The sequence below is a fragment of the Suillus plorans genome, assembly GCF_016647745.1.
Source record: "Suillus plorans strain S12 chromosome Unknown HD556scaffold_36, whole genome shotgun sequence".
Classification (NCBI taxonomy): domain Eukaryota; kingdom Fungi; phylum Basidiomycota; class Agaricomycetes; order Boletales; family Suillaceae; genus Suillus; species Suillus plorans.
The window spans coordinates 222,286-248,139 of record NW_024537420.1 but is presented as its reverse complement, the minus strand read 5'-3'; the positions used below and the strand labels follow the sequence as shown (position 1 = coordinate 248,139).

At 46.4% G+C, this 25,854-nt stretch overlaps 10 protein-coding genes across 10 annotated transcripts; 4 read left to right on the top strand and 6 right to left on the bottom strand.

Annotated features, from left to right (window-relative positions):
- The first annotated feature begins 724 nt into the window (after positions 1-724).
- HD556DRAFT_1293594 (ATP7, subunit D of the stator stalk of mitochondrial F1F0 ATP synthase) lies at positions 725-2,024 on the top strand. The gene is made up of 6 exons (XM_041299406.1): positions 725-862; positions 926-965; positions 1,024-1,250; positions 1,313-1,417; positions 1,477-1,558; positions 1,611-2,024. Exons 1-6 carry the CDS (start codon positions 833-835, stop codon positions 1,646-1,648), a joined length of 522 nt encoding a protein of 173 aa, XP_041159086.1. The 5' UTR covers positions 725-832; the 3' UTR covers positions 1,649-2,024.
- On the top strand, positions 1,975-3,927 carry HD556DRAFT_559481 (uncharacterized protein). The gene is made up of 8 exons (XM_041310949.1): positions 1,975-2,223; positions 2,287-2,456; positions 2,507-2,640; positions 2,696-3,001; positions 3,051-3,145; positions 3,196-3,378; positions 3,427-3,565; positions 3,622-3,927. The coding sequence occupies exons 1-8, from the start codon at positions 2,130-2,132 to the stop codon at positions 3,839-3,841; spliced, it is 1,341 nt and encodes a 446-aa protein (XP_041159085.1). The 5' UTR covers positions 1,975-2,129; the 3' UTR covers positions 3,842-3,927.
- HD556DRAFT_560225 (adenosine deaminase/editase) lies at positions 3,868-5,798 on the bottom strand. The gene is made up of 7 exons (XM_041310953.1): positions 5,609-5,798; positions 5,131-5,554; positions 4,707-5,072; positions 4,533-4,649; positions 4,383-4,482; positions 4,244-4,318; positions 3,868-4,187 (listed from the first exon to the last, which is right to left on the bottom strand). Exons 2-7 carry the CDS (start codon positions 5,522-5,524, stop codon positions 4,013-4,015), a joined length of 1,227 nt encoding a protein of 408 aa, XP_041159084.1. The 5' UTR covers positions 5,525-5,554; positions 5,609-5,798; the 3' UTR covers positions 3,868-4,012.
- Positions 5,799-6,574: 776 nt separating this feature from the next.
- On the bottom strand, positions 6,575-7,548 carry HD556DRAFT_1444471 (uncharacterized protein; the record flags this gene model as incomplete). Its single annotated transcript, XM_041306783.1, has 5 exons — positions 6,575-6,670; positions 6,728-6,841; positions 6,897-7,198; positions 7,247-7,328; positions 7,384-7,548. The coding sequence occupies 5 exons, from the start codon at positions 7,546-7,548 to the stop codon at positions 6,575-6,577; spliced, it is 759 nt and encodes a 252-aa protein (XP_041159083.1).
- Positions 7,549-9,473: 1,925 nt separating this feature from the next.
- Positions 9,474-10,723, bottom strand: HD556DRAFT_559982 (uncharacterized protein). Its single transcript, XM_041310951.1, has 3 exons — positions 10,476-10,723; positions 10,124-10,419; positions 9,474-10,068 (listed from the first exon to the last, which is right to left on the bottom strand). The coding sequence occupies exons 1-3, from the start codon at positions 10,500-10,502 to the stop codon at positions 9,675-9,677; spliced, it is 717 nt and encodes a 238-aa protein (XP_041159082.1). The 5' UTR covers positions 10,503-10,723; the 3' UTR covers positions 9,474-9,674.
- Positions 10,724-13,812: 3,089 nt separating this feature from the next.
- Positions 13,813-14,470, bottom strand: HD556DRAFT_1379779 (uncharacterized protein). Its single transcript, XM_041303213.1, has one exon. It carries the CDS (start codon positions 14,438-14,440, stop codon positions 13,826-13,828), a length of 615 nt encoding a protein of 204 aa, XP_041159081.1. The 5' UTR covers positions 14,441-14,470; the 3' UTR covers positions 13,813-13,825.
- A 423-nt stretch (positions 14,471-14,893) lies between these two features.
- Positions 14,894-16,372, top strand: HD556DRAFT_558991 (putative methyltransferase-domain-containing protein). The gene is made up of 7 exons (XM_041310948.1): positions 14,894-14,954; positions 15,005-15,343; positions 15,392-15,528; positions 15,578-15,655; positions 15,708-15,867; positions 15,919-15,969; positions 16,029-16,372. The coding sequence occupies exons 2-7, from the start codon at positions 15,041-15,043 to the stop codon at positions 16,101-16,103; spliced, it is 804 nt and encodes a 267-aa protein (XP_041159080.1). The 5' UTR covers positions 14,894-14,954; positions 15,005-15,040; the 3' UTR covers positions 16,104-16,372.
- Positions 16,373-16,401: 29 nt separating this feature from the next.
- Positions 16,402-16,798, bottom strand: HD556DRAFT_1239228 (bola-like protein; the record flags this gene model as incomplete). The annotated part of the gene is made up of 2 exons (XM_041298026.1): positions 16,402-16,571; positions 16,636-16,798. The coding sequence occupies 2 exons, from the start codon at positions 16,796-16,798 to the stop codon at positions 16,402-16,404; spliced, it is 333 nt and encodes a 110-aa protein (XP_041159079.1).
- Positions 16,799-16,833: 35 nt separating this feature from the next.
- Positions 16,834-18,709, top strand: HD556DRAFT_1379755 (cytochrome oxidase assembly protein-domain-containing protein). The gene is made up of 4 exons (XM_041303212.1): positions 16,834-17,461; positions 17,515-18,005; positions 18,055-18,242; positions 18,297-18,709. The coding sequence occupies exons 1-4, from the start codon at positions 16,971-16,973 to the stop codon at positions 18,603-18,605; spliced, it is 1,479 nt and encodes a 492-aa protein (XP_041159078.1). The 5' UTR covers positions 16,834-16,970; the 3' UTR covers positions 18,606-18,709.
- HD556DRAFT_1379754 (nucleophile aminohydrolase) lies at positions 18,710-19,931 on the bottom strand. Its single transcript, XM_041303211.1, has 6 exons — positions 19,840-19,931; positions 19,641-19,787; positions 19,485-19,588; positions 19,346-19,434; positions 19,093-19,293; positions 18,710-19,040 (listed from the first exon to the last, which is right to left on the bottom strand). Exons 1-6 carry the CDS (start codon positions 19,840-19,842, stop codon positions 18,757-18,759), a joined length of 828 nt encoding a protein of 275 aa, XP_041159077.1. The 5' UTR covers positions 19,843-19,931; the 3' UTR covers positions 18,710-18,756.
- Between the last annotated feature and the right edge of the window lie 5,923 nt (positions 19,932-25,854).

The window sequence follows — 25,854 nt, the reverse complement described above, 5'->3', positions numbered from 1 at the left end:
ATGAAACTGTATGCCAAAGCAATCGCTGCGACAGCAAGGAGAACGCTAGGCAACGGTCCCATAGCGCGAAACTGTTCGACGACAGCAAGGGTAGAAGTAAACCCGTCCATCCAATAACTCGTGCACGCTGGGCGTTTTACATACATCTTAATTAGGTCAAGGAAAGGGCGTTACTTGACTCACAAATACGTTGTTAGCCCAGGTTCTCTCTCACACGAACTCCACTGCTCTCGATCTGCGTCTGCGCTCCAGAGGAAAAAGGGTCGAGGAGAAGGTCATTCGTACGTATTGTTCTTATAAGGGCAGCGGCGCAAGATAAGGGTGTCAGGTGATTGGGAGACGGTTCGTGTGTCTTATCTGAACGGGCCGTGCTGTCGTATTACATGTACTGGTGCTTCTTGGATATCTGGATCTCACACTGAAGACTTCGATGGTTGCTTCAACTCGAAGGGACATTGTGAGCTGAATGTTCGAGACATTAGTTCAAACTTCACAAGTTTTTACGAGTAACGAGACTATCATTGAGCGCATGCCTGCAGCGAAGCCAGGTTCACCTCAGTGTCTTCCGACGGACCTTAAATGCAGTATTCGGGAATAGAACCTTTGTGTAAAGCAGAGGAGACTATAGAAATTGAATTAATGAAGCATTGCAGCTTGGACTTTGCACGCGTCTGTCAAGTTTCGTTGAGAGTCGGAATAAACGGGATCGGCAATTCCCGGCCTTGCCTGCGCTCGTTTCAGTCGTTCCTTTGCAGCATTATTATTTGTGGGTAGCCAACGCGTGCCTCTAGTGTCCCAGCTACTCGTATTATTTCCCGCCTTTCTCTAAACCATGGCATCAAAAGCAGCAGTAGCCGCGGTTGTAAGTCTCGTTTTTTTTCGTGCTGGGTCGCGCCATCGCTCATCTTCGTTTCCCCGCTAACAGGACTTCACCCGCATTTACTCGACACTTGGGCTCGGAAAAGGCATGAACCTCAACTTGTAAAAGTTGCAGCTAGGCTGATAGAGGTTTTGCATTTGCAGATACCATCGCTGCTCTGCAGGCATTCCGCAAACGGCACGGGGATGCTCAACGCCTCCAGTCGCAATATGCATCTCAACCTACCACTGTTGACCTCGCGCACTACCGCACTGTCTTGAAGAACAAGGCAATTGTCGACGAAGCCGAGAAGCTATTGAAGGAGTTCAAGGTTGTTACGTACGACGTATCTGCCCACGTCAAAGCCATCGAAACTTTCGAGGCCAAAGCGGTATGACCTCTACTCGCTCAAGGTTGTGGTGTCGTGACTAAGTATCTTTATGATCAACGCAGGTTGAGAAAGCCCAAGCGACAGCCGCCCAAATTGACGTGGAACTCAAGGAGTTGCAGGCAACGCTTGCTAACATCGAAGAGGCCCGTCCGTTCGAAGACTTGACGGTACGTCTTCTCCTCTTAGTCTTGGAATCTATTCTAATTTTGTTTGTTTACTTGCTCAGGTGGAGGATGTCGGCAATGCCCACCCACGGATACTGGAAGCAGTCGAGACCATGGTCCAGAAAGGCAAATGGACTGTACCTGGTATGTTCATCGAATTGTGTTATATTTCATTTCGCTTGAGCAATACTTCCAGGTTACAAAGAGAAGTTTGGCGACCTTTCGTTGATGTGAGCAATGGCTGTAACCTACATAGAGCATTGCACCGCGTTACCTGTCGTGATTGTGTCTTGAATTCTATATACTGGACAGACCATACCTGTTCTGGTGCTCGTCCACAAAACCTAAGTCATTTATCTGAACCCTCTCGTTAAGATTTAGAGTTACCTAAACGCGGACTAACGATAGAACAAAGTTGATTAGCTGACTACGTTACTAGTACTGATTTCTGCTAAGTCAGGTACGGGGAACGACAGTATTATTACGGAGGTCCAAAGGTCAATAAATACTGTACATACTTCGAAGTCGAATCCAAAAGAAGTCGAGACTCTGAGAGGCTCGTGGTGACATAAGCATACATTTATGTCGGCGTGTGACGCACTGCCCTTTGACAAGCGCCACTGGTTTAGAGTGCCACTCCGTATAAGCCTGTTTTGCACTCGCAAAGGCTCAGACTTCCACAACGGTTTCAAGGCCACCGTCCCCAACTTTAAGAATGGAGTCTCCTGGGCCAGCGACCGGGGCAGGATACTTTTCTGCACCTTTCGAACGCTTTATACGAGACGAGACAGGCGCTTTTACCTTGCTAGGCAAGTCTTCTGCCCTATCATCTTGTCATGGCTACCCCAAAATCTGACCTGCTTTTGCGATAGATACGATGGAGACATTCTTTGACTCTCGGCTGGACTTACTCCAGCGGCAGATACAGAAGCACAGCGATAGATTGAAATCGAAAGCCGAGGAAGCCTTGAAGAAACGTGTGCAATCAAGCGATGTACTAGCAGAGAATTTTGATCGCGAGATCAAAAACTTCAAGCTGAAGGTACTTTCGGATCCTGTGGCTTTCATCAAGATTTAACGCGTCGATGACAGGTTTCGCTTCGTATGCAAAACCTAGCGGAATCGTGGCATTCCGCCAAGGTAGTGAGAACTCGTGATAAAGTGTCGTTTTTCTTTAGCGTCATGTCCCTCCTCGTGTCGGCGTTGCTCTTTGGCTTAGCACCACAGTATGCATCCTTGAAAGTTCTTTGCGTTTGGTGGTGACTGATGTCTTGTATGCAGATGGATCCATATCGCATATACAGTGCAAGGCTTATATCTCCTTCCTCTTCGTGCCTACCAATACAAGAAGCGGTCATGGCATTATTTCCTGTTCGATCTCTGCTACTACGTCACGATCCTCAACTTCATCTACATGTGGTTCTTCCCATCAAATACAGCGCTGTTCATGGCTTGTTATAGTTTATCACACGGCTCGCTCGCTAGTGCTGTTATCACTTGGAGGAACAGCCTTGTTTTTCATGACACGGATAAAGTCACGTCGTTATTCGTGCATATATACGCGCCTTTTACATTCACAGTGATCAGGTCAGTTATAGTTGGTCTTCTCCATACAATTATTAACCACTATGTACAGGCACTTCTATCCGAATGCAGAAGACAGATTCCCCGCGCTGAAGGCACTCCCGTACCTCAATCCAGTCCGTGCTCTCCTTATGAGCGGCGCTATATGTAAGCTTCATGTTGATGGTCTTGATGACTGAACATGACTGGACATCTAGATATCTGTTGGCAGTTGATGTACTGGAAATTTGTACTGGTAGATCGTCGAAGCAAGATTGCATCTGGCCAGCGAACGACGTCCTTTTCTTTCCTTTTGAATGACAAGCGTAGTGCCATTGGGCGAGCTTTGTCGACAGTTCCTCCAAAGTACCGTGAATCTTCATTCATGACGGGGCAACTTGGTAAGTGAAATTCAACGTTACAACTCAGCCATGTTAATGTTCCTTCAGTATACTCTCTCCTTACAGAACTGCCTGCGGTGTTCTTGTTGTATGATAGCCCTATGTGGAGTGGAGCGTTCCTTTTGTTTATATTCTCTGTGAGCGTGTGGAACGGTGGCGGATTCTACATCGAGGTATTCGGTCGCAAGTAAGCATCCTCGACTCAGGGTTCTTTGCACAGAATCTGACTTTTCTCCCTCGAAGATTCGAACGCGAATTAGAGGCACTTCGAAAGGAGCTTGCGGACGGCAGTAATAATAATAGTAACAATGGCAACAGTCGCTCTGGCAGATCAAGTCCCACATTTACAGATGGTGAATCACTTGTCGGGACGCCATTATTATTGGCCCAGACGTTACCAACTACCTCCCTTGATGAACTGCTCGCAGAAGCCGAATCCTCTGACAAGGATAAGGATTTATAGGCATAATGCCAACGGTTGCCCAGTTTCCTTGTATCTCTGGGTGTTTTGGAAACGCCTTGGAACGTCACATATAACAATTTGCTGTGTTTCTTAATATATACCCCAGCTATTGATCACGTTGTATTCCACTTACTTACATACATGCGCTTTCGTTGCTTTTCTTTTTGGCGTTTAATTCGTAATGTCAGTACTTTGTTGTCCGTTATCGCTACTAGTACCGAAGTTCTCCCATCGAGCTCCACTTCGAATCCACCCTGAAAAAGGTCGATCTTTCCCTAGCAAACAGTTTTTTGCCATCTGATACTGGGTCATGCTCTCTTTCACTTGGTAATATGTCATTGTTTCACTACATAACAAATTGTGAGTGCTAGGGATCGCCCCCTCTTTGTTCTGGATCCTTACCTTTCAAGTGGCAGGTTCTCTATGCTCCTCGTCTTTCTGTACAGGTGAAACAAGGAGACCTTTGAGAGCCTGGGCCTTCGAATTGCCAAAATGTTGCATAAGATAGTTTGCAGAAAAAGTTGATTAACTGCTTGCTTACCAGAACATCGTCTTGTAGCGATGTTTGGGAGAGACGCCTCGTTTGAGGCCGTTTATCAGTACCTCATGTGGTGACGCAGAGTCTGCGACCCAAGTCAAAGCTGATGATAAAGCATTTAAGAGAGACAATGCAAGATGAATATATACCTACATTCATTGCACGATCTTTGAGCAGGAGAAGAATGTTCTTGCGCTGATCTTGAATGGATAAACCCAACCGACGTAAACTGGACTTCCGGCCGACCCAATTTGTATCCCTCGGGAAGGCCTGTGCAAGATATGTCACGATCGTAAGCATTACTTTATGATCGAACAACATATGCACCATCGATTTCTTGCAGACGCCCCCAGAACGCTCGTTCACAGTCAGACTTTACGACGTCGTGCAGATCTAGCGGGACTTCGCCGATGATTATCTTTTTCAAATAGATCGGGTGAAAAAAGGCTGAGCCTAAAGCCCCCTGTATTCCGAGTACGTTCCAGCGTGCTATTTTGTCGCTGCAAGACAACGACAGTGTCTGAGGAGAGTCAGCACGCCCGGGCTTCGTACGGAGAACACCGAAAAGGGAGTAATTATCTCGCCCTCTGGACGCAACATCGGGGGCCAAAGGTGGGAACACTGCAGAGTCCTTCAGTGCCGCCATCTCCTCATCTTGGAAGGTAGCGAGGAACCGCATAGAAGCGTCTCCGCCTTAACATTGATCGGTTGAAATGAGACACGCGCAACAAACAAGGCTAGTGCTTCTCACAAGGAAGTGTCGATATATACATGATCATGTAGACGCCGTCTTTAAGACGATAGCGATCATCTGCCATTTTTGTTATCCACGCAGAATGCCAATGCGATCCACCAGAGGCCGCCCTACCGATCTCTTCGATCAACCAGCGAATGGCGCAGCGGCGAGCGAGAACTTCTGCATGACTATCATGCACAGCCTCGCCTTGCAGGGGAAGCTTGTCCTTTGGAAGGCACTTGCATCCCGTAGCTAATCCGATGATCTTTGGCTGAATTGTTAAAGAATCAGACGAAATCAAGGCGATTGCAGCTAGAATCGTGAAAGTTCCGGTTGGTAACTTGAGGTTCAGGGAAGCATATTGCTTCTGCACGGCATGAACGAGGGTTGTATCCTCATCTGAAAACATGCAGATGATCACCGCGGTTTCTCGAATCTCCTGCGCGAACGATCAGAACAGATCAGAAAGCCTTTGATATGAAATCATTCTTACTACAAATAATCACAAACAAGCCGTAAATCTGGCATCATATCGGCCGCAGCACAAGATGACAACCCATGACAGCCCTCAGCCCCACGGGCGGGCGCAAATCACTTCACCGGTGGATATCATGACGATGCAAGTTCCACTTATCCACCGTAGACAACCACATCATTCCCATGGTGGAGCTTCTGAATAGTACATAACAACTACGTTCCATAAGTTCCGCAACATTTAACCGTGACCCTTTGCCCTCTACCAAAACTTTACCATATATCGATCACTTGCAATCAATATGAATCTTTTCCAGAGTAATGAACATCACCGTGAACGGAATCATGCACCTGCTCGCCGCAAATTGCGCTTCTTTAGTAGAGACAAGAGTAAGTTTGTCACTTAGGCAATTACCGATATGTGCCGAGTTTAATGTACCCGTGGCCCTTCTACAGACGCGGCACTTTCCAATCCCAGGACATCCAGACAAGGCAAGAAGCATGCGAAGCAAGAACTTCGTCCCATGGTTAGTCTACGTGTCTTCATTTCCGTTGCTTGTTGCCATATCTTGTGATAGGGAAGGGACAGGGAAACCCACCTACCATTCATGACTAAAGTGAAACGTGCCCTTGGTATTCGCAGCTCGCCTCGTCAGAAGGGAGAGTCCAACAGGAGGCGGAAGCAGCGATCGGCACTTGTGTAACTGCGGACATATCTTGTTGCGTTTGGTGATATATAACATGCATTTCCTTCCAATACATAGACGACACCTCGTAAAAGTTCGTAAGATTCGTGACGTAATATGATACACACATGGTTTGGTCTCTTGTACAACTGAGCACGGCTCGAAAGGCGCAGAGATGATGATACACCAGGCATCCACGAGTGTAGCTGCAGTATGAATAGATTATCAAGGACAGATATATAATAAAGTACGCTGAGAATTTCTCGCTGCAGGCGGTTACGCACGGGACAGGATATTGTTCAATTTGTTGTCATCTTGAGATGCCATGTACCCATGCCGACTTCTTCCATGTGCGATAGCTCGATACGATCCATTGGTATAGGGATGATGTTGGCCTATGTACATAGTGCATGAGAAATCTCTATACTGAAAAGATACCATTGAATAATCACCTGAAGATAATGTGAAACCGCACGTCCGATCCTGCGCGTCAACGATTGAAGGTCGATGAGACCCCCATAGCCATCAACAGGTATCTCGTAATTGAGTGGTGAATATCCCGGCCACTTTGAGATGGACAATTGAGGCTTTAGCTGGAGATCAGATCCATATTGTACTCACCGACATCTTCACATAGATCTTGCCTCGGTGATCAACACCGAGATCATTGAAGGTGTATGAGTCGTGTCCAGCCAATCGAACATTGGCTTGTGCTTCACCAAGGGTGATTCCGCTCCGGAAGGCACCCTTACGCTTGAATCTAACCTGAGGGGGGCTATTTCTGCGGAAGGGGTCTCCGAATGCTGGCGGCCTTGGTGAGTAAGATACTGATGATGCCCGGCGCGGTCTACCCATTGCTAAGGGTTGCACGAGAGGGGGATAGAGGCCGGGAGTTCCAGTACGGTAATCCATATCATCATACGCTAATAAAGGTCAGAGCCTGTCTGAATGCGTCCAAGTTCCAGACTTACGAAGATAATTCGCGCTGTGATTGGGTGTCCGATACATGCTACGGTTGGACGGGTACATCGGGTAGGCTGATGAAGAGTAACGCTTTCGAAATTAAACATGAGCAAATGACAACGAACATGAATAAGTATTGTGGCACCTCTCCGCGCATCATTGGCTCACTGTACGTTGCTCCCAACCGTGGATCGTATGGGTAGCCACCGATAGGAGTGGTCGCTCTGTATCCAAACGACTGCTTGCGAGGACGGCTGTAGGAGTCGTAGTCGTCATAGGAATCATAGGCGTCGTATGGGGAGTATGCCATGTTTTGTAACAATAATAAAGGAAGCGCTGAGGAAGTGGAAGTCTCAGGGAGCAAAATGGAAGAGACTTTTATACTGCTGGAGTGGCTTTAAGTAGTATCTATCGTAAGCTTGTGCACCATAACCTCGAGGGTTGTGGGAAGATAGGAACTATGGTCCGGATTGGAATATCGGTACAATACAAACTAGGTTGTAGTCTCTTCCACGAAGACCTGGCCGCGGCATCGAAAGTGCACTGTACCTGGCCTCGTGCGTGACCGGAAAGAGGGCGCCGATAGCTCAGATCACCACCGAAGATACCAGCTGAGATGAAAATCTGGGGTTGGCCTTGATCCACTTGGCACAGAGACACGGTGGAGCCATGACGCCACAGCACTGGAGGCGCCTTTAAAAGCCTCCCAACTGTCCCAAAACTTCAACGAGCCTCGAGGTCAACACATGAACGGTCACGGTCGTGGACAGTGTTGATGGTGGCGGATCCTGTACGATGCTATGTTCTTCAATTCCTTAAAATAAGAGTAGCATTGGCTAGTTTAGCTAGTTTAGCGTGGTGTAGGCGTGTTCCCTGCTCAAGGTTTAGGCAAGTATACGACAAGCAGAACTCGGCGGAACGTTGGCAGAATGTCCAAGAAAGATTGAGAATTTGGGAATGACGGCTCAGTCCGGCTGGGTCCGGCCGGGTCTATCCAACTTTCTGGTACACGTTCAACTCTCGTGACTAGCTGATCTTACAACCGGATCGACGGCGGAATCAACGCGAAAAAACGGAAGCTACGTGAAGGTCGGACAAAAATCCGTACACAAGACCAAGACAACCACCTTGTAATTATGGCAGCTTTATTACATGAGACAGTATATAAAGACTCCGAGTCAGGCCGGCAGATAATCAGATTTGAAACATTCGAATTGAACCTGGTCCAGGTTATCGTCCTCTGTAGCATCAAAAGAATGCATCAACTTAGGCTCTTTGCCTTTCGTCTTGGCACGGGGCGCATGGTATGGTGTCCCTTGGTAGACCAATAAAGGATCGTGACCTCGTTCGTCGTGACCTGAGGCAGACCGCGAAACACGGAACGCCACCCTTTGAGAGGAGTCCGAGTCGGAGCAACAGAAGAGACACAACAGGTGTACAGTGGCATAGAGTTTGACTAGAATTTTAGTTGACTACAGCCATGTCTTCCATCATTGCTAGGAGGAGTTTCATCGGAAGAATTAGATATGGACAAGGAAAACATGTACCGATCGTCCGCGCGTATCTACTCCTGTAGCTTGCAGCCACCTGATTATAATGTCGTGAGTATGAGTAACATCAATATGGTGGTATAGTTACCCAGTGCACACTGCTGCACAAACCCGGAGCCACCCAGAGTCCAGACCGTACCACAATTTGGCTTTGTCTGTCTGTCTGCTGATCTTTATCAATTGATTGGCAAAAAAAAGTTTGTCATCATATCCGAGGCGCCTAAACGGACCTGACCCGGCACGACGCGTCCGACCAAGAGGTGCAGATCCTAGCGGATACTTAACCGTCAACCGAGATGCCATGATAGCGACATGCCATCGATCGAATAATCAGCACTCTACTGCTGACAGTCAGAACTTGTTATTACCATTCACCAGCCCTCTGGCCGCAACTGTAGCGCGTGGCACTCTAAGCTGTGTAAGTGGTTTGCCAACATTCCTCGTGCCACTGAACTTCAACGGTGGACAGCTCGCCCATGTGTCGCAAGATATCTGTCTGTGGTATCAGTAATCAGTCTCAACCCCAACTACTTCTCGAACGCACCTTCTGCCCCACCATCGACAGTCTGTCCAGGACTTCGATGTGCCGCGTTAGACTTGAATCAACAGCCGCCCAATATTGTAATGTCTGCGAGTGACCATGTTATGAGTTTCTCACCTGCGCTCCCGAGTGTATTTACATTTGAATAAAGTCAAGTTACTCAAAGTCCCGTTGGCTGAGCCAGATATTTGCTTTTAGCATCACGAGATTATGGCTGCCAGAAATACCTACCAGATGATGTCATCATCTGGCATGCTTTTGTAGTTGCAGAACGAGTTGACGTAGCTTCTATCATAAGAGTAAAAGCCAACTTCGCGTGCTTTGTCAACATCAAATGACACCAGTTCAAGCGAGTTCCCACTCTTCCCCATCATCCGTCTTGAAGAGTTCCTTTACATTCTCGCGATGACCCTCGTTGTCCAGCAAGGGAGTCGCCACCCCGAATCCGTTCACAAGGTCACTGAACTTCAGCCCTAGCTCAGGGTTTTTCGAAACGATCAAATGGCCGCTGCGGGAGACTCTGATGGATAGGTTGGTGAAAGTTAAGGTAATAGCGATGTCGTCAGAGCCAATCATGATGGTCCCTGTAGTGTCCTTGCGTTCGTTGATGAGGCGGACCCGGAAGCGGGTCCGCTCAGTACATGATACATAGACTTTGGAGTTAGGCGTGACGTTGCCTGTCGACGATCCAGGACAGTACCAGTACTCGTTAGGAGAGACTTTGGAGCGGATGAAAAATCTTTAACATGATCGTTGTGAGCAGTTATGAAAGAACCTACAACAAAATGACTCACAAGCTTCCGCTAACATGATCCACGAGATCTAGAATCGGAATGATACTAAATCCGATATCACTCGGCAGTAGCCTGAAAAACACTTTGCCAAAAAAACTAGATGCAACTTGGGTGTCAGTGATGGAGGAGGCAGCGCTGGCTTTGCTGACGTCGTGGGTAAAGAACTGGGGGGCAACACGTCTGATACTGTCCGAGTACTTCGTATTGGTGGAAGTGGACACGCCACGCCACCACTCATCGGCGACTGCACGGCTGGCGAAAACAGCAATGTATCGCGGGGAGGAGCCGTCGCTGATCTAAAAAAAGGTTCAGTGTGGTATCACAGGCATTGAAGAGTGGTTCTTGCACGTACGTCATCGATGTACGCATAGTAAACCATAGTTGTGCTTTAGGGGAGATGATTTGTCGGTTGCGATGGGTTGCGATCCGATACTGGCATACTGTGATATAAGGAGAGGTTGTTTGGTGGAGTTGATATCAAAAAGTCGCGGACAGTAAGTGAGTTCGCGGCTGCAATGTTGCTAGAAATATGGCCTGAGACACAAAAGAGAATAGTGAGGCATAAAAATTCGAAGGTAAGTTGAAACGATTGTCACAATCTCCAGTATCTGGATCCCGCGGTGACTCGCAGTAAGGAGAAACTAGCCTGGACGAGGCTTTTATATAAATTCTTCTTGCAACGCTTGCACTAGTTGTCTTGCCAAGGTTGAGGACGATTTGGGCAACAATGTTCCATGACAGACAGCTCACCTGGAGTCCAAAACCATGCCAGGAGACCCATTCCGATGATCAGAATACCTCGGGCGTCTAAAGAATTACTGCATTTTACAAGATTGGCAATGCGAAAACTCACTATTTTGCAAAAATAGCTTTGAATGTCCTCCCGACTTCGCATATTTGGTATGTTTGAGCCAAAACGTCGGGGTCCTGTGCATAGATCTTATCGATCAGAGATGACATGTGCAGCTATGCACCAGAGATGCTCCATCCCGCTCTCCCTTATCAACCCGTACACCCCTTCCGTTCTCAGAGGAGATGGAAAAGTTCAAAACGCGGTAAATTAAAGGGAAGCCAAAGCATTCCATATCAATGAGGGGCCGGAAAAATTATTGAGATCTGTTTCAGGAGTGCATCAGAAGCCTCAGGATGCCTCGAGGCTCTTGGCGGGGTTGAATAAAACCACGAGGCAGAGGCATGAAGGTTCGGAGCTAACAGTTTCCAGCCTCAGGCAAACATGATGATGGTGGCGGCGACTCCTCCTGTGTGCAACTATATGTGATGCCAGGCGCCAGGAGTTCAGTATGACGTGGACACTGGGGTTCCGTGACGTGAAAGTTTAGGGAAGATCCTGTGTTTTCGTGAACAAAAAAATTGCTTATGGGATCCTGCAAAAGCCGGGAAGACTAAGTCAAACGTAGCTAGTCTCTCTGAGTCAGTCGTCAAACCTTGAGCTTCGAAGATGGTATTAGTGGTCAAAACTTAAGGAGTCACACTACGGATCAAGGATGAGCTTGCACGTGACTTTTGAAATTTGCTTGCCGAGTCCCGATTGGCTTTTCAGTGCAACTGTTGACCTGTAACAAGGACTCAGTCTCCACCAAGTACACGAGTTCCCAGTGTTATGAAGGGCTGCGCCGCTGCGGCCTTCTTCCACAAGCATACATACCTGGAAAAAATAGGAGGAAGACAGTGGTACCCTCCTTATCATACCTCCAGCCGACTCCTGGTCGCAGTCGCTCTGTAGCACGCACATGAGAACTGCTCACATACTGTGAATGCTTAACATGACAATCGTGTTGTTGTTTATGAAATGCTTTACAGATAACTGTCAGAGGAGATTTATATGTAAGTATTCAATGAGTTGCCGTAGTCTCCCATCTACCACAGCATCAAGAGTAACCCAGCGCGGCCAGCGGCTGACGCATTTCCAGTAAGCAGTCTCTGTGGCGTCAATAGCATGGGCTGATATCATCAAGGCTATATATATGTAATAGCCTTGGATTCAAGGCAGTGAAACTCCACCTCTGGACCGTGCTAAAGACTGCATGCAATAAATCCAGTGATCTCTCAGAATAGAGATTGCAGCCGAAGCCTGGAGATTTGCCTGTACGCACTAGTACTTCGGCGGGTGAGCCATTCCCACGATGATACTTTGTGCCAGTGCGCAGTTACTATGATTCCAAAGTCTGCTAGTAGGCTGCGCACGAGCTTCTACCTGGGGGACCTGCCACAGTCTAATTTCAATGTCTGCTCTGTGTACTTGGTATGTACATACTGATGTCTATGAGCAGGTGTCAATAGCATCCTTGCCATGAGACCGTTGTTAACGTTCATTGACCATCCTGTGGCCTGGTATTAATTTGTGATTCAGTCTCCCGTGTACACAGACTACTCATCATTTTCCTGAAATTGATTGGAGTCTGGGCACTTTCTCTCATGACTTTCCCTTATCCCTCTATCAATTACAATTTCGTTGCCTAGAATAATCTGACGTATTCTCCCGAGCCATATAGGGTGAATGAATTTTTATTTGGCCGCATCTACGCTCAGGCTATTGTCAAAATGACTAAGTCACGTGCATTTAGACCAGCGCTCACCGGTGGCGCCGCCACTTTCTCACACTTACCGCTGATTCGCACGTCTTCTCGCTGAGTCGCTGACTGGTCACTGCACCGTGGTTATGCCTCGTATCCTCTCGCACGTCTCCTGCCTCGCATATCTATTTAAATTTCGAATCCCGTTGTCTCTTCCATACAGCGCAGCCACTTACCTCTCAGATATTTCCGGCAGTCCACCGTGATCTGTTTTTCACACCCTCATGGTGTCCTCACCCTCAGGGCTCACATATGATCAATATAGTCCCATATTAATTCATGAATAGCAGACAGACCTGCACTTCCGTTGGTCAGGGATTTGTACCTGACTCGCAGCAGGGCCCAAGACAAATACGGGGCGCAATGGCGCTGCGCCCAGCGTTTGCTATGCATTCTAACATACTCGCATTCAACTGGCTATGGTGAGTTATATACCTAATCGAGTGGCGACACCACGGGATAACACCGAAGGAGACATCGTACGCTTGCAATTCCTGGCATTGGCCAGTGACGTATTCACGTCTGACTTATAGTATGGGGGATTGAAATACTGGGCGCAGCACCACTGGCTGCGCCCCGTGTTTTCCCTGACTCGGTTGACTCGGTTAGTTCAAGCTTAAGTTCAATTATTTGTGTTGTAATATATTCAATCTAGTGTTGAAGCCATGAGCTGCTGGTAGCTATTAGTACTATTGGTACTATAGTTAGTTCAGGACCTGAGTCGTTATTAAAAGCGTCATGGTCTTCCGCAAGTTATTTAGTCTCCCGCTAGGCACACCAATATTTAGAAAGACGATCGTATTCATTCCTTTGATTTACACATCCGAGTCCCCGTGTTATAATGTACAAATTTTGGTCAACACCGACGTTCTCGTCAAAGGAACGTGGAAGAAAGATCATGTAAAAGAGAAAGCACCACGAGCCACCTATTAGATTGCAAGAAAAACTAATTCATGAGATTGTAAAATGGAATGTCCGTGTGTCAATAAAAGTGTAAGTATGCTACATGGGTCCGAGGATCTGTGGTCTAAAATGCTATCCAACGAAGCAGTCAGCTTCTTTGCTTGTCGTTACAATGCTGGTAATGAACTGTACCTCCAAGCTCAAACTATGGTATGCTTTCCAAAGCCAATACCTCAAATATTGCGTCCCAATCAAGTAAATCTGAAGGTGAAAACGTAATCGCTGGGGGTAACAGAGGTGCGGGTGTCGTAGGTTCAGTCGGTGCTATATGTGGGAACTCTGCCAGGGGCAGCGGAAGGACAGGGTCCTCAAGGGGAACGGGGGCTGATAATGACGTATTGATAGAAAGTAGGGGTCGCATGGGGGAACTGGGGGAATGTGGACGGGAGGGAGGGCGCGGACCAGATGGTCTCTGCCGTTGAGAGCGACGTTTATGTCTGCGCGACGATATGTCACATGACGAAATTGGTGTATCATCATTATATGACGATGCGCTGGACGAGGACGAGGAAGTGATACTGGACTGATTGGATGAAGTAGAGTCGCTAGAGGTGCGGGAGCATATTGTTGATACTCTGGACAGGTCGGCCTGCCGATGTGTCCATGACCAATTCCCTTCAATTTCTCCTCTTGTTGCTATCCCCGTTTGAAGCCAGCTGCATGGGCGTGGTCCCCGTAACCTAGGTGTCTTCCGCCGAGAAAATACAGGAAGAGGTGCGAGATTGTCTGCATGAGGTGGCTGCATCTCTGCGAATGCCATGAAAGCAGGGAATGAAGAGGATCGGAACGCTATCAATAGAGGTATCAATAATTGTTCGGCCAAGCCGCTGAGGAAACGCATCTTGCCGAAGTGACTCCCAAATTGTCTAGTAGTTGCGGCACTGGCGTAACACCGACTTGTGATCAGTGACTTATAATTGCATGGCTTCGTGCTCTGATGCCAATCACGTTGGTTCCTGGATGATAATCGCGTGCGTAGATTACTGACTTTGGTCTGTTCCCGTGAGTCCGGTCATCAAAGTAGACAGCGAGCTGATGAACGTTGCAGGAAAGTTCGAGGAAAAGGTTCATAATCAGCTGCTGCATGCCGGTGGCCCGCACTACTAGCAGATCCATGTTCACCGGATAGTCTTCAAGTTGGTGCTGGTAGCTGGTCACACGACGTTCCAAACTTGAAACAGCAGGACCGCGGGAACCTAAATCAGGACCAAATCAGGACCGACAACTTTCTACGTGTCACTTGACACCTGACGATCCTGACCGTGACTGTTTTTGTAAGATATCATAACGTTCGTCAGGGTCAAGCTCAAGGTTCAAATCGTAGCCGAACATCTAACTTAACGTATCATCTCGGAGAGTTATGATGGCTACAACCCAACCCAGATCGCTGCCATTCGAGAGTCCATCCGAATCAGTAACGAGTTTAAACGAGATTGCCCTAGACGAAGCCCTCGACATATCAGATCCCTTGCGACATTTCAGGACCGACGCCAGCGACTTCGCTCGAGATGACGAAGATACTGTTGTCGTACCTTCGCAACCACGATCTATCCTCGGTGAGACGATCAGATTGACATTTCCCGTGAACTCTCCGCTGGTGTCCATATCACTCAAAGTTGATGCGTCTCATGGCTGTGGTGGCATTGCTTGGCCAGCTGGTGAGGTGGGTTCCTTTTTTTAATGCTAGAGCGAGACATTTGATGCAATGCAGGTCTTATCAAATTACATCGCATTTCGAGGCGTCGAGTATCTTCAAGGCAAGAAGATTGTAGAAGTTGGCAGTGGAACGGGATTAGTTGGTCTTGTAGCAGGCGCACTCGGTGGTACAGTTTGGATCACCGATCAAGCGTTCGTCCCTTATTGTTTATTTCAGCTAGTGAAGCAATAATTCTTCCAGCCCGTTGCTGGGTATCATGCAACAAAATGTGTCATTGAACAATTTGCAGTCCTGTGTCTCCGTTCGCGAACTCAATTGGTGAGATAATCTTGACTTGTTTAAAAGGCTGTGCACAATTGACTCCGTACAGGGGAGAGACACTGCCCTCGGATATTCCTCTTCCTGAACTGATCCTTGCAGCAGATTGTGTCTACTTTGAGCCTGCTTTCCCTCTTCTGGTTCAGACCTTATCAGAGATGGCTGTTAATGGCAGTACAGAAATTTTATTTTGTTACAAAAAGAGACGTAAGGTGAGCGTCAGATCTGTAATTTGATGAAATGTCCGTACTAGCACTGCCCAGGCAGATAAACGGTTCTTCACAATGTTGAAGAAGAAATTTAGTTGGGAAGAGGTACGAGTCTTCTTTGCCTTCTCGAATCTGACAACAGGTTGATAACAAGTGTTCACAAGGTGGAGGACGACCCAAATCGCGAAATCTACAATCGCGAAGCTATCTCGCTTCTAGCTCTTACAAAGCGGCCATAAGGAGGCTTATCAAGTGACCGCTTCACCACTGTTCTAGACTGGAGTAATTTCAACACCCCGTTGCTTCTTGAGATGCGGTGAAATGAGCGCTCTGATGTAGAGCAGTGTAGCATGTGTGACTTGAAAGGCAATCATTCTCGGTGACGAGATTTTTCTATGGCTAAAATGAAATAAAATGCCGTCAACACCTTGTATGCGTATGTACCACACAAACGGGTAAATTGGTGTCCGAAGAAGCACTATCCGCCCAAGTTATGATTCTGATGAGGGTGATATGGTCTTGACCTAGAGGATCAGATCATGTGTCAGTAAACCTCTGGTAATGATGACGACGCCTGACCTGTAACCCATGAATTCCTTCAATTTCTTGTTTCAGTACTCGTGTTACAAGTCTATGCTGGTTCAAGGTTGAAAGGCCTTTAAAAGCTTCACTTGCTATTTTGATGGCATAGAAATCACCACAGCCTCCTAACAGTATCAGTAAGATCAATCAATCTAATTGTGAGCTATGTGAATGGCAAAAAAGTCGCACCTGAGATGTCTTGCACGTCTAGCTCACTTGGCAAAAACTTGTCGGTTAATTTATCATATATTAGCTTCTCTCCCTCAGTAAGGTTGGCTGGCGGAATATGGGGCTTAGTTGAAAACCTCCGGAAGGCTCGTGATGCTGCCAGTCCCCTCCTTAAGGTTAACATGGTGGTGGTGTGGACGGGAGAACGGCGAGCATGTTGTGGCTGTGCATAAATTCAATCTGCATTTTCGAGGTATTCATTTCTCAGACTTTGTCACGTAGGTCAGTACCGCATACATACATTAAATATTCGCATTAACCAGTCCAGGTACTGGGCTTGAAGCTTGAGGTCTCCTATGCAGCTGAGCTTGGTAAACGCTTTGCTGCGTCCAAGAGCCCATCTTGGCTTACGAGCTTCGCGTACATTTTCAACTGCTCCAGTCAACTTTTCCAGAAGAGCAGTGCCCAAGTCATGCCTTGCTTCTGAAGTCACAAGTTCACCTCTCTGTAACTCATGGCTCTACCGGAGGTGTTATTCAGTCATCGCGCAGCGCAAGCCAACTATTCCTCATTCCCTCAAACCTCAATTCTTCTCTGCGAACGCCTTTCATGGCGCTGCACAGACATCACAATTACCTGTGCTTGCTCCACCCGCAGTCGGACGCTGGCTCTTATTCTCATCGGCAATGGTTTTTGCGGTGATCGTAGTGGGTGGAGTAACGCGTCTCACCGAATCAGGGCTGAGCATCACAGAATGGAAACCCATCACGGGCATCATTCCACCTCTGAATGCGGAGGACTGGAGTGTTGAATTCGAGAAGTACAAGGCTACACCTGAATTTAAACTGTGAGCATCCTTTTCATGTCTGCTCCTTGTATCATCTCGTGAACGCACCACAGTCTCAACCACTCCATTACCCTCGATGAATTCAAGAACATTTTTTACATGGAATGGGGTCACCGCGTACTTGGGCGCCTTATCGGCATCACATTTGTGGTTCCTCTGGCTTATTTTGGTCTGCGGAAGAAGCTCACTACCTCGATGCCTATCCAACTGACGGGCATGGCACTGCTCATCGGTTTCCAGGGTTTCCTTGGATGGTACATGGTGAAATCAGGTTTGGAAGACTCCATCATGGATACGCCGGGCGCAGTACCCCGTGTTTCTCAGTACCGTCTGGCAGCTCATCTCGGAACGGCCGTGGTGCTGTACGCAGGGATGCTCGGAACTGGGTTAGCGGCGATTAAAGATTGGAGATACGCCAGAGGTGGCTCGTGGAGCGGGTCCAGCACTATGAATTGGCAGAACGTGCTTTCAAATCCCGTTGTCAAGAGGTTTTCTCGATTGTCTAAAGGACTGAGTGCACTAGTCTTCTTGACTGCATTATCAGGTTCGTTCATTTCGGCTTTCAATTCGACGTAATTACAGTCTATGTGCAGGCGCGTTCGTTGCTGGGCTGGATGCCGGTTTGCTGTATAACGAATTTCCGCTCATGGGGGGTCGACTTGCACCTCCCATGGACGAATTATTCTCGTTCGCCTATGCAAAGAATGCCGATGGATCTGACATCTGGTGGAGAAATATCTTTGAGAATCCCATTACCGTTCAGTTCGATCATCGGGTTCTTGTACGTTTCGTTCTTTCCTATATTGTATTCTTCTAAGTGTTCGTTCGATTATAGGCGATGACTACGTATCTCAGTACTTGTCTGCTCTTTGCTTACAGTCGGCGACCCGCCATCCGTGCGCTGTTACCACCACTTGCAAGCAAATCTGTCACGGCAGCTTTTGCCATGGCAAATGTACAGGTTCTTCTGGGTCTCGCAACATTATTATACCTTGTCCCTGTACCCATTGCAGCTGCTCATCAGGCGGGAAGCATTGCTCTTCTGAGCACGATGGTGCACTTACTAGTATCGTTGCGTAGGCCAGGCTTAGCTGCACAAGCGTGGAGGAAAGCTGGGATGCAGACAAAGGGCTCTGGCCTGTAAGACACATTACCCACACATGGCCCGACATTCTAGATCTACACATCACCACTCCCTTATCATTATTTCATGTTATGCATCTGAACCATGGGTCTTTCGAACCTCAGTTTTTGTGATTGATCAAATAGGAAGGCGCCTGTTATTATATCTTAGTTTATCCTGACATCTGTACATCCTCATCAGCAGTAGGCGCTGGTGCTGCATCAGGTACGGATGCAGGTGCGGGTGCTTCCTCCTTCTTCTCCATACTCTGAAGGTATACTTCTACGTTGTCGCCCTCTAAGATCCGGAAGCTGCCTGGCGGCGAAATGGGCTTTTCATGTTGACCCACGGGTCCGATGATGCCTACCGACGTGTTATTCACGTTAAGCTCCTTGTCCTGTTGAAGGGTCTCGCGGAGGGCATGAAGTCCATGCCGAATGAGGTCCTCGAGATTGCCTGAAACAACTTCAATGGCATGAACATGGTGTAAGATTGATACGGCACATACAATCTGCGAAACTTTCATAGTGCTTCTCCAAATAGGTTTTTGCACTTTGACTGCGAGCACCGATCGACATGGCATAGTACTCATACGAGTTTCCTGATGGCGAGAACTCAAAAAGATGGGGTCCGGATTGATCTTGACCAATGACGAGGAAACCAACTCCGTATGGTCTGCGACCATACTCCTGCGTGTTCACTTGCGCCTCTATAATCAATTAGATGAGCATCAGCCATGCAAGAGATACTCAAGCACATACTATCAGCGATGGAAGAGACAAGGCGATTCACTGGCATAGGTCTGTTGAACATCATACGTTCTCCCATTGCTTGCTGTCGCATAAAGTTGCTGCAGTCAAGTCAGAATGCATGCTGTGCACTGTAAAACTCAATAAACACCTGAGTACTCGTGCGTCTGAAGTAAGACCAGCAATGGCAATGCCAACATGATCGTCTATGCGGAACATCTTTTGCTGGTATGAAGCGAGTTCTCCTGTTGAACGCTGTATGGACTCCTTGTGAAAAGCTGTCATGTAGTAATTAGCATCCACTAACCTTGAGAGCAAGAAGGATCGCATGGGTCTTCGATCGCAGGCCCACTGCCGCCGATCCCTGTTTCACGGCTTCTAGTGCATACTCGACTTGGTGAAGACGACCTTGTGGCGAAAATACGGTGTTATCAGAGTCGTACGTGTTTCGAAACTAGGAAATATTTTAATTATAAGATCACAAAGAGTATAGACCATGCACATACCATGATGGGGGACGAAGCGAAGTGATATTGATGCTTTACGCGGTCGTTTGTAGGTGACGCGTTCAAGGTCAAGTATCGGATATCGGATGTCACGTCCCATAACAGGATTTACATCGTGGTTAGGGTTTATTTCATACCCAGCCCATGATCAAAGGCCAATCATGCTAAATTGCAGTGATGCACAACACCAGAACTATAGGCTGCTGAATCTGCACAAATATTATTTGTGCCCCCGCCCCCCTCCCCCTCCAGAAATTGAAATTGTGTCACAACTAAAAAAGGAAATATTCAGAATCACACTTTATTGCAGGTGAACTTGAGTTCCAATTGTAGACTGGTATGTATACTACTGGAAGACTACTTGAATATCATTCATAATCTCACTGTTGTGCATTTACAAGTTGAGTTACCATGGATTTGACATCACCTTCAATTGCAATCACCTCATCAAATGATTTTTGATATGCTTCAAAAAATTGATCATAATTCCTCGTCTGCAGACACCATCTCAAGCAAGGGGACACTCACAAACCTTCATCACCTACTAGTACTGCATATCATGCAGCTCAGCTTTGCAGCCACAGCCAAACAAGTTATCAAAATGACTGGGAAGGCCAAAGCTGCTCTAGAAGAGCAAACTATCAGAACCTTGTTAGAAGTGGAAAACCAATAGTAGTGGAGATGGTAGGAACACAAACCTGAAGAAGGCTAAAAAAACACGACTGCCTGGTAACACTTCCACCAATGGTGCAGGATCTATGGATGAAGATGAGCCAGTTGACAAAAATAGGCCTGTTGTAGCATCATTGTCTTCATGTCCAGAGTTAGTTTTGAGTTGGTGGGCTATTGTGCATACTGACGAAGAAAAAAATGTGTTGTACAAAGATGATGATGACCAATATAGCACTCGAGCTCGTGCTAGGCTTGTATTCAGTTATTTCATGATTTGCATTAAATGCCTGTCACATAATAATCATTTCCCGATGTAACCTGATGCTTACCCGCTTAACCTGACACTTTGACTAGCAGACCCAATATAATGATACAACAATGGCTCAGCACAACATGCAGTGAGCACTCAGCCAAATATAATTGTTGTGGTCTTGCACAGCCTAGTCTGCTATACTTGCAAGACAAGTGCATTTGACCTGAGGGGTTAGCTATTTGGAATAGGTCTGAAGTTAGTGATAAGATAAACGGTCAAAAGTCCGAGCATGGTGTAAAGAGTTGATTCTGTGTAGGCACTACAATAGTGTTACCTTAGAACTCAATGTGCGAGTGTAATGCTTGTCCCAAAGAGACTGCCTATAGAACTATCTCTTGATATAATAATATGCAAGGGATGTCTTGTTAAGATCAGAGATGAGAAAAGGAAAGGTTACCCAAAGTGCATTCTGAGTTCCGAAGATGCATCCGAAGTACCGAAGTACTTGTCTGATGTGAGTGAAGGTGGTCTGAAGTTGCATGAAGCGTCCAAAGAGCTTCCAATGAACAGTGAAGGTTCCAAGAAAGAAATATGGTGGGTATGTCAGTGTATGTTGAAGTATAAGACTTGCAGAAGTACTGAGGTACAACTAAACAAAGCCTATTGGAAGAACTAAGAGACAGCGAGATGCAAAATGGCAGCGGTCAGGCCAAACAATCGTTTCAAATGAACAAAAGATTGATTGCACGAAGTACGACTATCCAAAGTGACTCTACAAACTATGACTGGTAGCAAGGAAAGTGAAGTGAAGTGCGAGTATCTAGCAAGCCAGATTATATCCTACAGCATAAAAGTCCGGAATTGCATAGGTGAAACTAGTAGTGAGATAAGCTATCCAAAATGTAATAAGACTCATGGCGAGCTGCTACAGAGATATGCATGTAATAGCGCACAAGGTGCGCAGCTATACATATTAATCAAGCTTTTCAATGTATATGCCCCTAAGACATAATCAATAACAGATAATCAAAGTGAAAATACATCAGCGAAGTCAAACGGACACAGATGGGACATGGTACAGAGATCAGAAGTGTATACAGGCCTTGAAAGGAGATGGACGACCTTCAGACGACTCGGATGAGTGCACGGAACTCTCGGAAGATAAGAGGAGTATAATGAGAGACACCTATGAGATTGGTAGGATACACGACCAACACCAGCCCAAGTGCTACACTGTTACCTTAGCATGGATGTGGAATATGTCACCAACCCTATCACTTGATGGCAAGAACATTGCAAATCATTCCCCCACCGTTATGCATTGCCATTGACTATTGTAAGGTTGGGTTTGGGTTTGGCAGGGAATTATAAATGAAATGGGGTAGATATGAGATGCATTATGAAGAGAGATAGGACAAGGCTAGAGAAGAGGCCTTTCAGAGGCACTTTTGAACATTCTTGGAGCAGGGATCTCACTGTAAGATTTGCTATAGGTATGAGTGTACATGAGCAGTATATATACATTTTTGAATACTTGTCTAAGCCAAAATGAGAATAAAGAGCATATGGTGAGGTGAAAATACTTCAGTGAAGCAAGGATATCATGAAGTTCGAGTACAAGGTGAGATGACGAAAGAGAGAGTGGCATGACTCAGATATGAAGAGTAATGCAATGAGCCATGTGGACAGTTTCAAGTGCTAATCTGTGTGTAGAGGATAGGCAATCCTTACACTATCTAACTATCCCTGGTATATGGTATTATTATTTTTAATACCTTGTAAGCTTACATCACCTATGGCTACTTCTGTAGACATTGAATGTCTCTTCAGTTGCAGGCATCTTGTCCTGTCACATGTCAGAAATTGTTTATCAGTACAGTTGACACGTACACTGCTTTGTGTCAGCTTATGGAATAAGTTAGGCCTGGTCAAATCTGAGGATATCATTCATGTGTCTAAGCTCCCAGATGTCATTGGTGAAGAAGAAGCGATAAGAGTTGGGACAGAATCCAAGTATATTAGTATTACATTTGTTGTTAGTATCCTAGCAGTTCTATTCATTACAGTGCTCTTCATAGTGACCTGTGAGTATACTCCTCACAGATAATACCCTGGGTCTGTTTGGTTGATACCTGCAAGCAAACCCATACCCACTGTAGCACTCAGGTTGGTGTTAGGGACATATACTGCCAATTTCACAGATGACTCATATTGCATTCCTCGACACTCCCTTGACCTTCCGAAAGCTCCGCACATTCATCTAAGTCATACAAAGGTCATCCATCCATTTCTGAGGCCTGTTCACACTTCTGATCCTCTGTACCATGTCCCATCCACGTCCATTTGACTTTGCTGGTGTGTTTTCTCTTAGTTTGTCTATTATTGAATATGTCATAGGGACAGAAACATTGTTGGACCATTTGAATCCTGGTTTATCCAAATAGTACATATAGCAGCATGCCATGCACATTATTACATGCATATCTGTGTAGTGGCTCGCCTCAAGTCTTATTACATTTCAGATAGTTTATCTCGCTACTACTCTCACCTATGCAGTTTCCGGACTTTCATGCTGTAGGATATAATCTGGCTCACTAACTACCTCACATTTCACTTTACTTCCCTTGCTACGAGTCATAGTTAGTAGAGTCACTTTTGGATAGTCGTACTTCACACAATCGATCTTTGTTCATTCAGAATGATTGTTTGGCTTAACCACTGCCATTTCACACCTCACTATCTTGTAGTTCTTTCAATAGGCTTTGCTTAGTTGTACTTTGGTACTTCCGCAAGCCTTATACTTTGACATACTTTGACATACCTGCTGTATTCATACCTGGAAACCTCGCTGTTTCATCAAAAGCTCTTTGGACGCTTTGCGCAACCTTGGACCTTTGTTTCTTGATATTGGACCACCTTTGGACACTTTGGACACATCTTCGGAGACATTGAATGTACCTTGGGTGACTATTCCACTTTCTCACCTTTGGTCTTAACAAGATATCCCTTGCATTTTATATCAAGAGATAATTCTATAGGCAGTCTCTTTGGGACAAATATCACACTTGCACATTGAGTTCTAAGGTAACAATCTTGTAAGGTAGGGCTTGTACAAAACCGACCAACCATGACCTAGTGTGACCTATGTGACTATGTAGTGACTCTGGTAGCAAAAGCACTAAAGTGGATGTCACAGTGGTGCACTACATTTACTACACACATGTATAACATCAAAAACTTCCACTACATCTACTTTATCACAATTTTAACTCCTGTGAACTGTACCAGATAGCCTTCTCAATGATCTACAGGAGCCAGTTTTTCTATCTTTTGTGAATCTCTTGAGCCTTTGTCCTTTCCGTAGTTTTGTCACACTTTGTGTACTTTGTCATATAAGGTTGGTCGGTTTTGTATGAGCCCTACCTTAGCGACTACACAGAATCAACTCTTTACACCGCACCATAGGTATGGGTGTATCTCTGGGTACAGGTATGGGTCTGACTGCCCACACCCATGGGTGTTGTAATGAGACAACAATTGCTGGATACTACACGAAGTAAGTAACCAGCAATATAAAATGTTGTGGTCTGCACAGCCTAGTCTGCTATACTTGCAAGACAAGTGTGTTCAACCCGAGGGGTTCACTGTAAAGTATTAGAATAATCAGTTATATGAAAAGGAAGATAGTCTGAAGCATGGGAAACAAAGTCCAAAGGTATAATTACAAGTCCAAAGGTAAAAACGTTGGGTCCAATGTTTTTGGGTTAGCGGGTTTCAGGTGCGGGTTCAGCGGTTATGGAGAATAGTGATAGCGAGTGTCAGGAAAGCGAGCGGTATGTGGAATATTGATAATGATGGGTATTTCGGATAGAAAGAGCGGTAATATTTGCAATGTCAACTAAGAACTACAAAATATCAGGTTTGACCACAAAGCGTCAGGGAACAGCTGTTGGAGAATCCTTGTGTCATTTGTTTGCGATCATTTTCCTTCTTTCGGACTGATTAACATTATGATAGAGTCTGGGATGCAACCTTCGCCACTTCGTACCATATGGCTACTGCTTCATATCACATGGCTGTTACTTCGTATCACATTCAAGTCTTTCCTCGCATAAGTATCTTGCCTCATTGCTCACACACCTCAGTTGTTGTTCCCCAACACTGAGGTGCGCATCTTGTCTTTCTTGCACACAGCTTCGTACTTACTTGGACTTTAGTGTACTTTCTACAGGTACTTCGAGCGCACTAATATAAGTTGTTGTTCCCCAACGCTGAGCGTACTTTCTACAGGTTATGAGCCCTGTGTCCTAAGCGACACAGAAACCGGAAATATATGGACTCCCTCTCGTTGGAGCAACTCAATCTTTCTCTTCCTCTGCTCAAATTCACTCTGGCGTGTTGCACCAACAATGGGAAAGTACAACCACATACCAGAACTGACGGGAGCAGACAATTACATTCCCTGGGAGATGCAGGTGCAGCTCGTCTTAACAAACGACGATCTCTGGTGTCATGTCACCGAGAATGCAGGCCCGGGTGACATTCTTGGAGCGGCTTCAGTCCTGCCTGTAGCAGCTGTTCCAGCAACTCCTACCGATGCCGAGAAGGCAGCCATCTGAGCCTGGCTCATCAACGACTCCAAGGCCAAGACCATCATCCTCTGTAAACTTGCACTGAGCATCCACCTCCTCATTCCTTGTAACACATCAGTCACAGCACACGAGGCATGGAAGATCCTCAAAGATCACTTCCATCGTAACGATGTCAGCTCCCAATTCGTCATTCGCAGGTGGATTCAGGTACTTCACATGAAAGACGCACATGATGCGAGCAACTACGTCGGTCAGCATATCAGTTGCCATGATCATCTTATTGGCATGGGAGCTACCTATTATGATGAGGAAGCTGTTTTCAATCTCCTTTCCGGGCTGCCCACATCCTCTGCTTGGCAGCTGTTTCGCACGCAGCTCGAGCAACACATGTATGACAGCTTCTCGGCTACTGTCATCAGTTCTGCACTCAGCAGTGGAAATCCCATTTCTGCTTCATTCCAGACTAACGGTCTCACATTTGAGAGCTGCATGGCACAA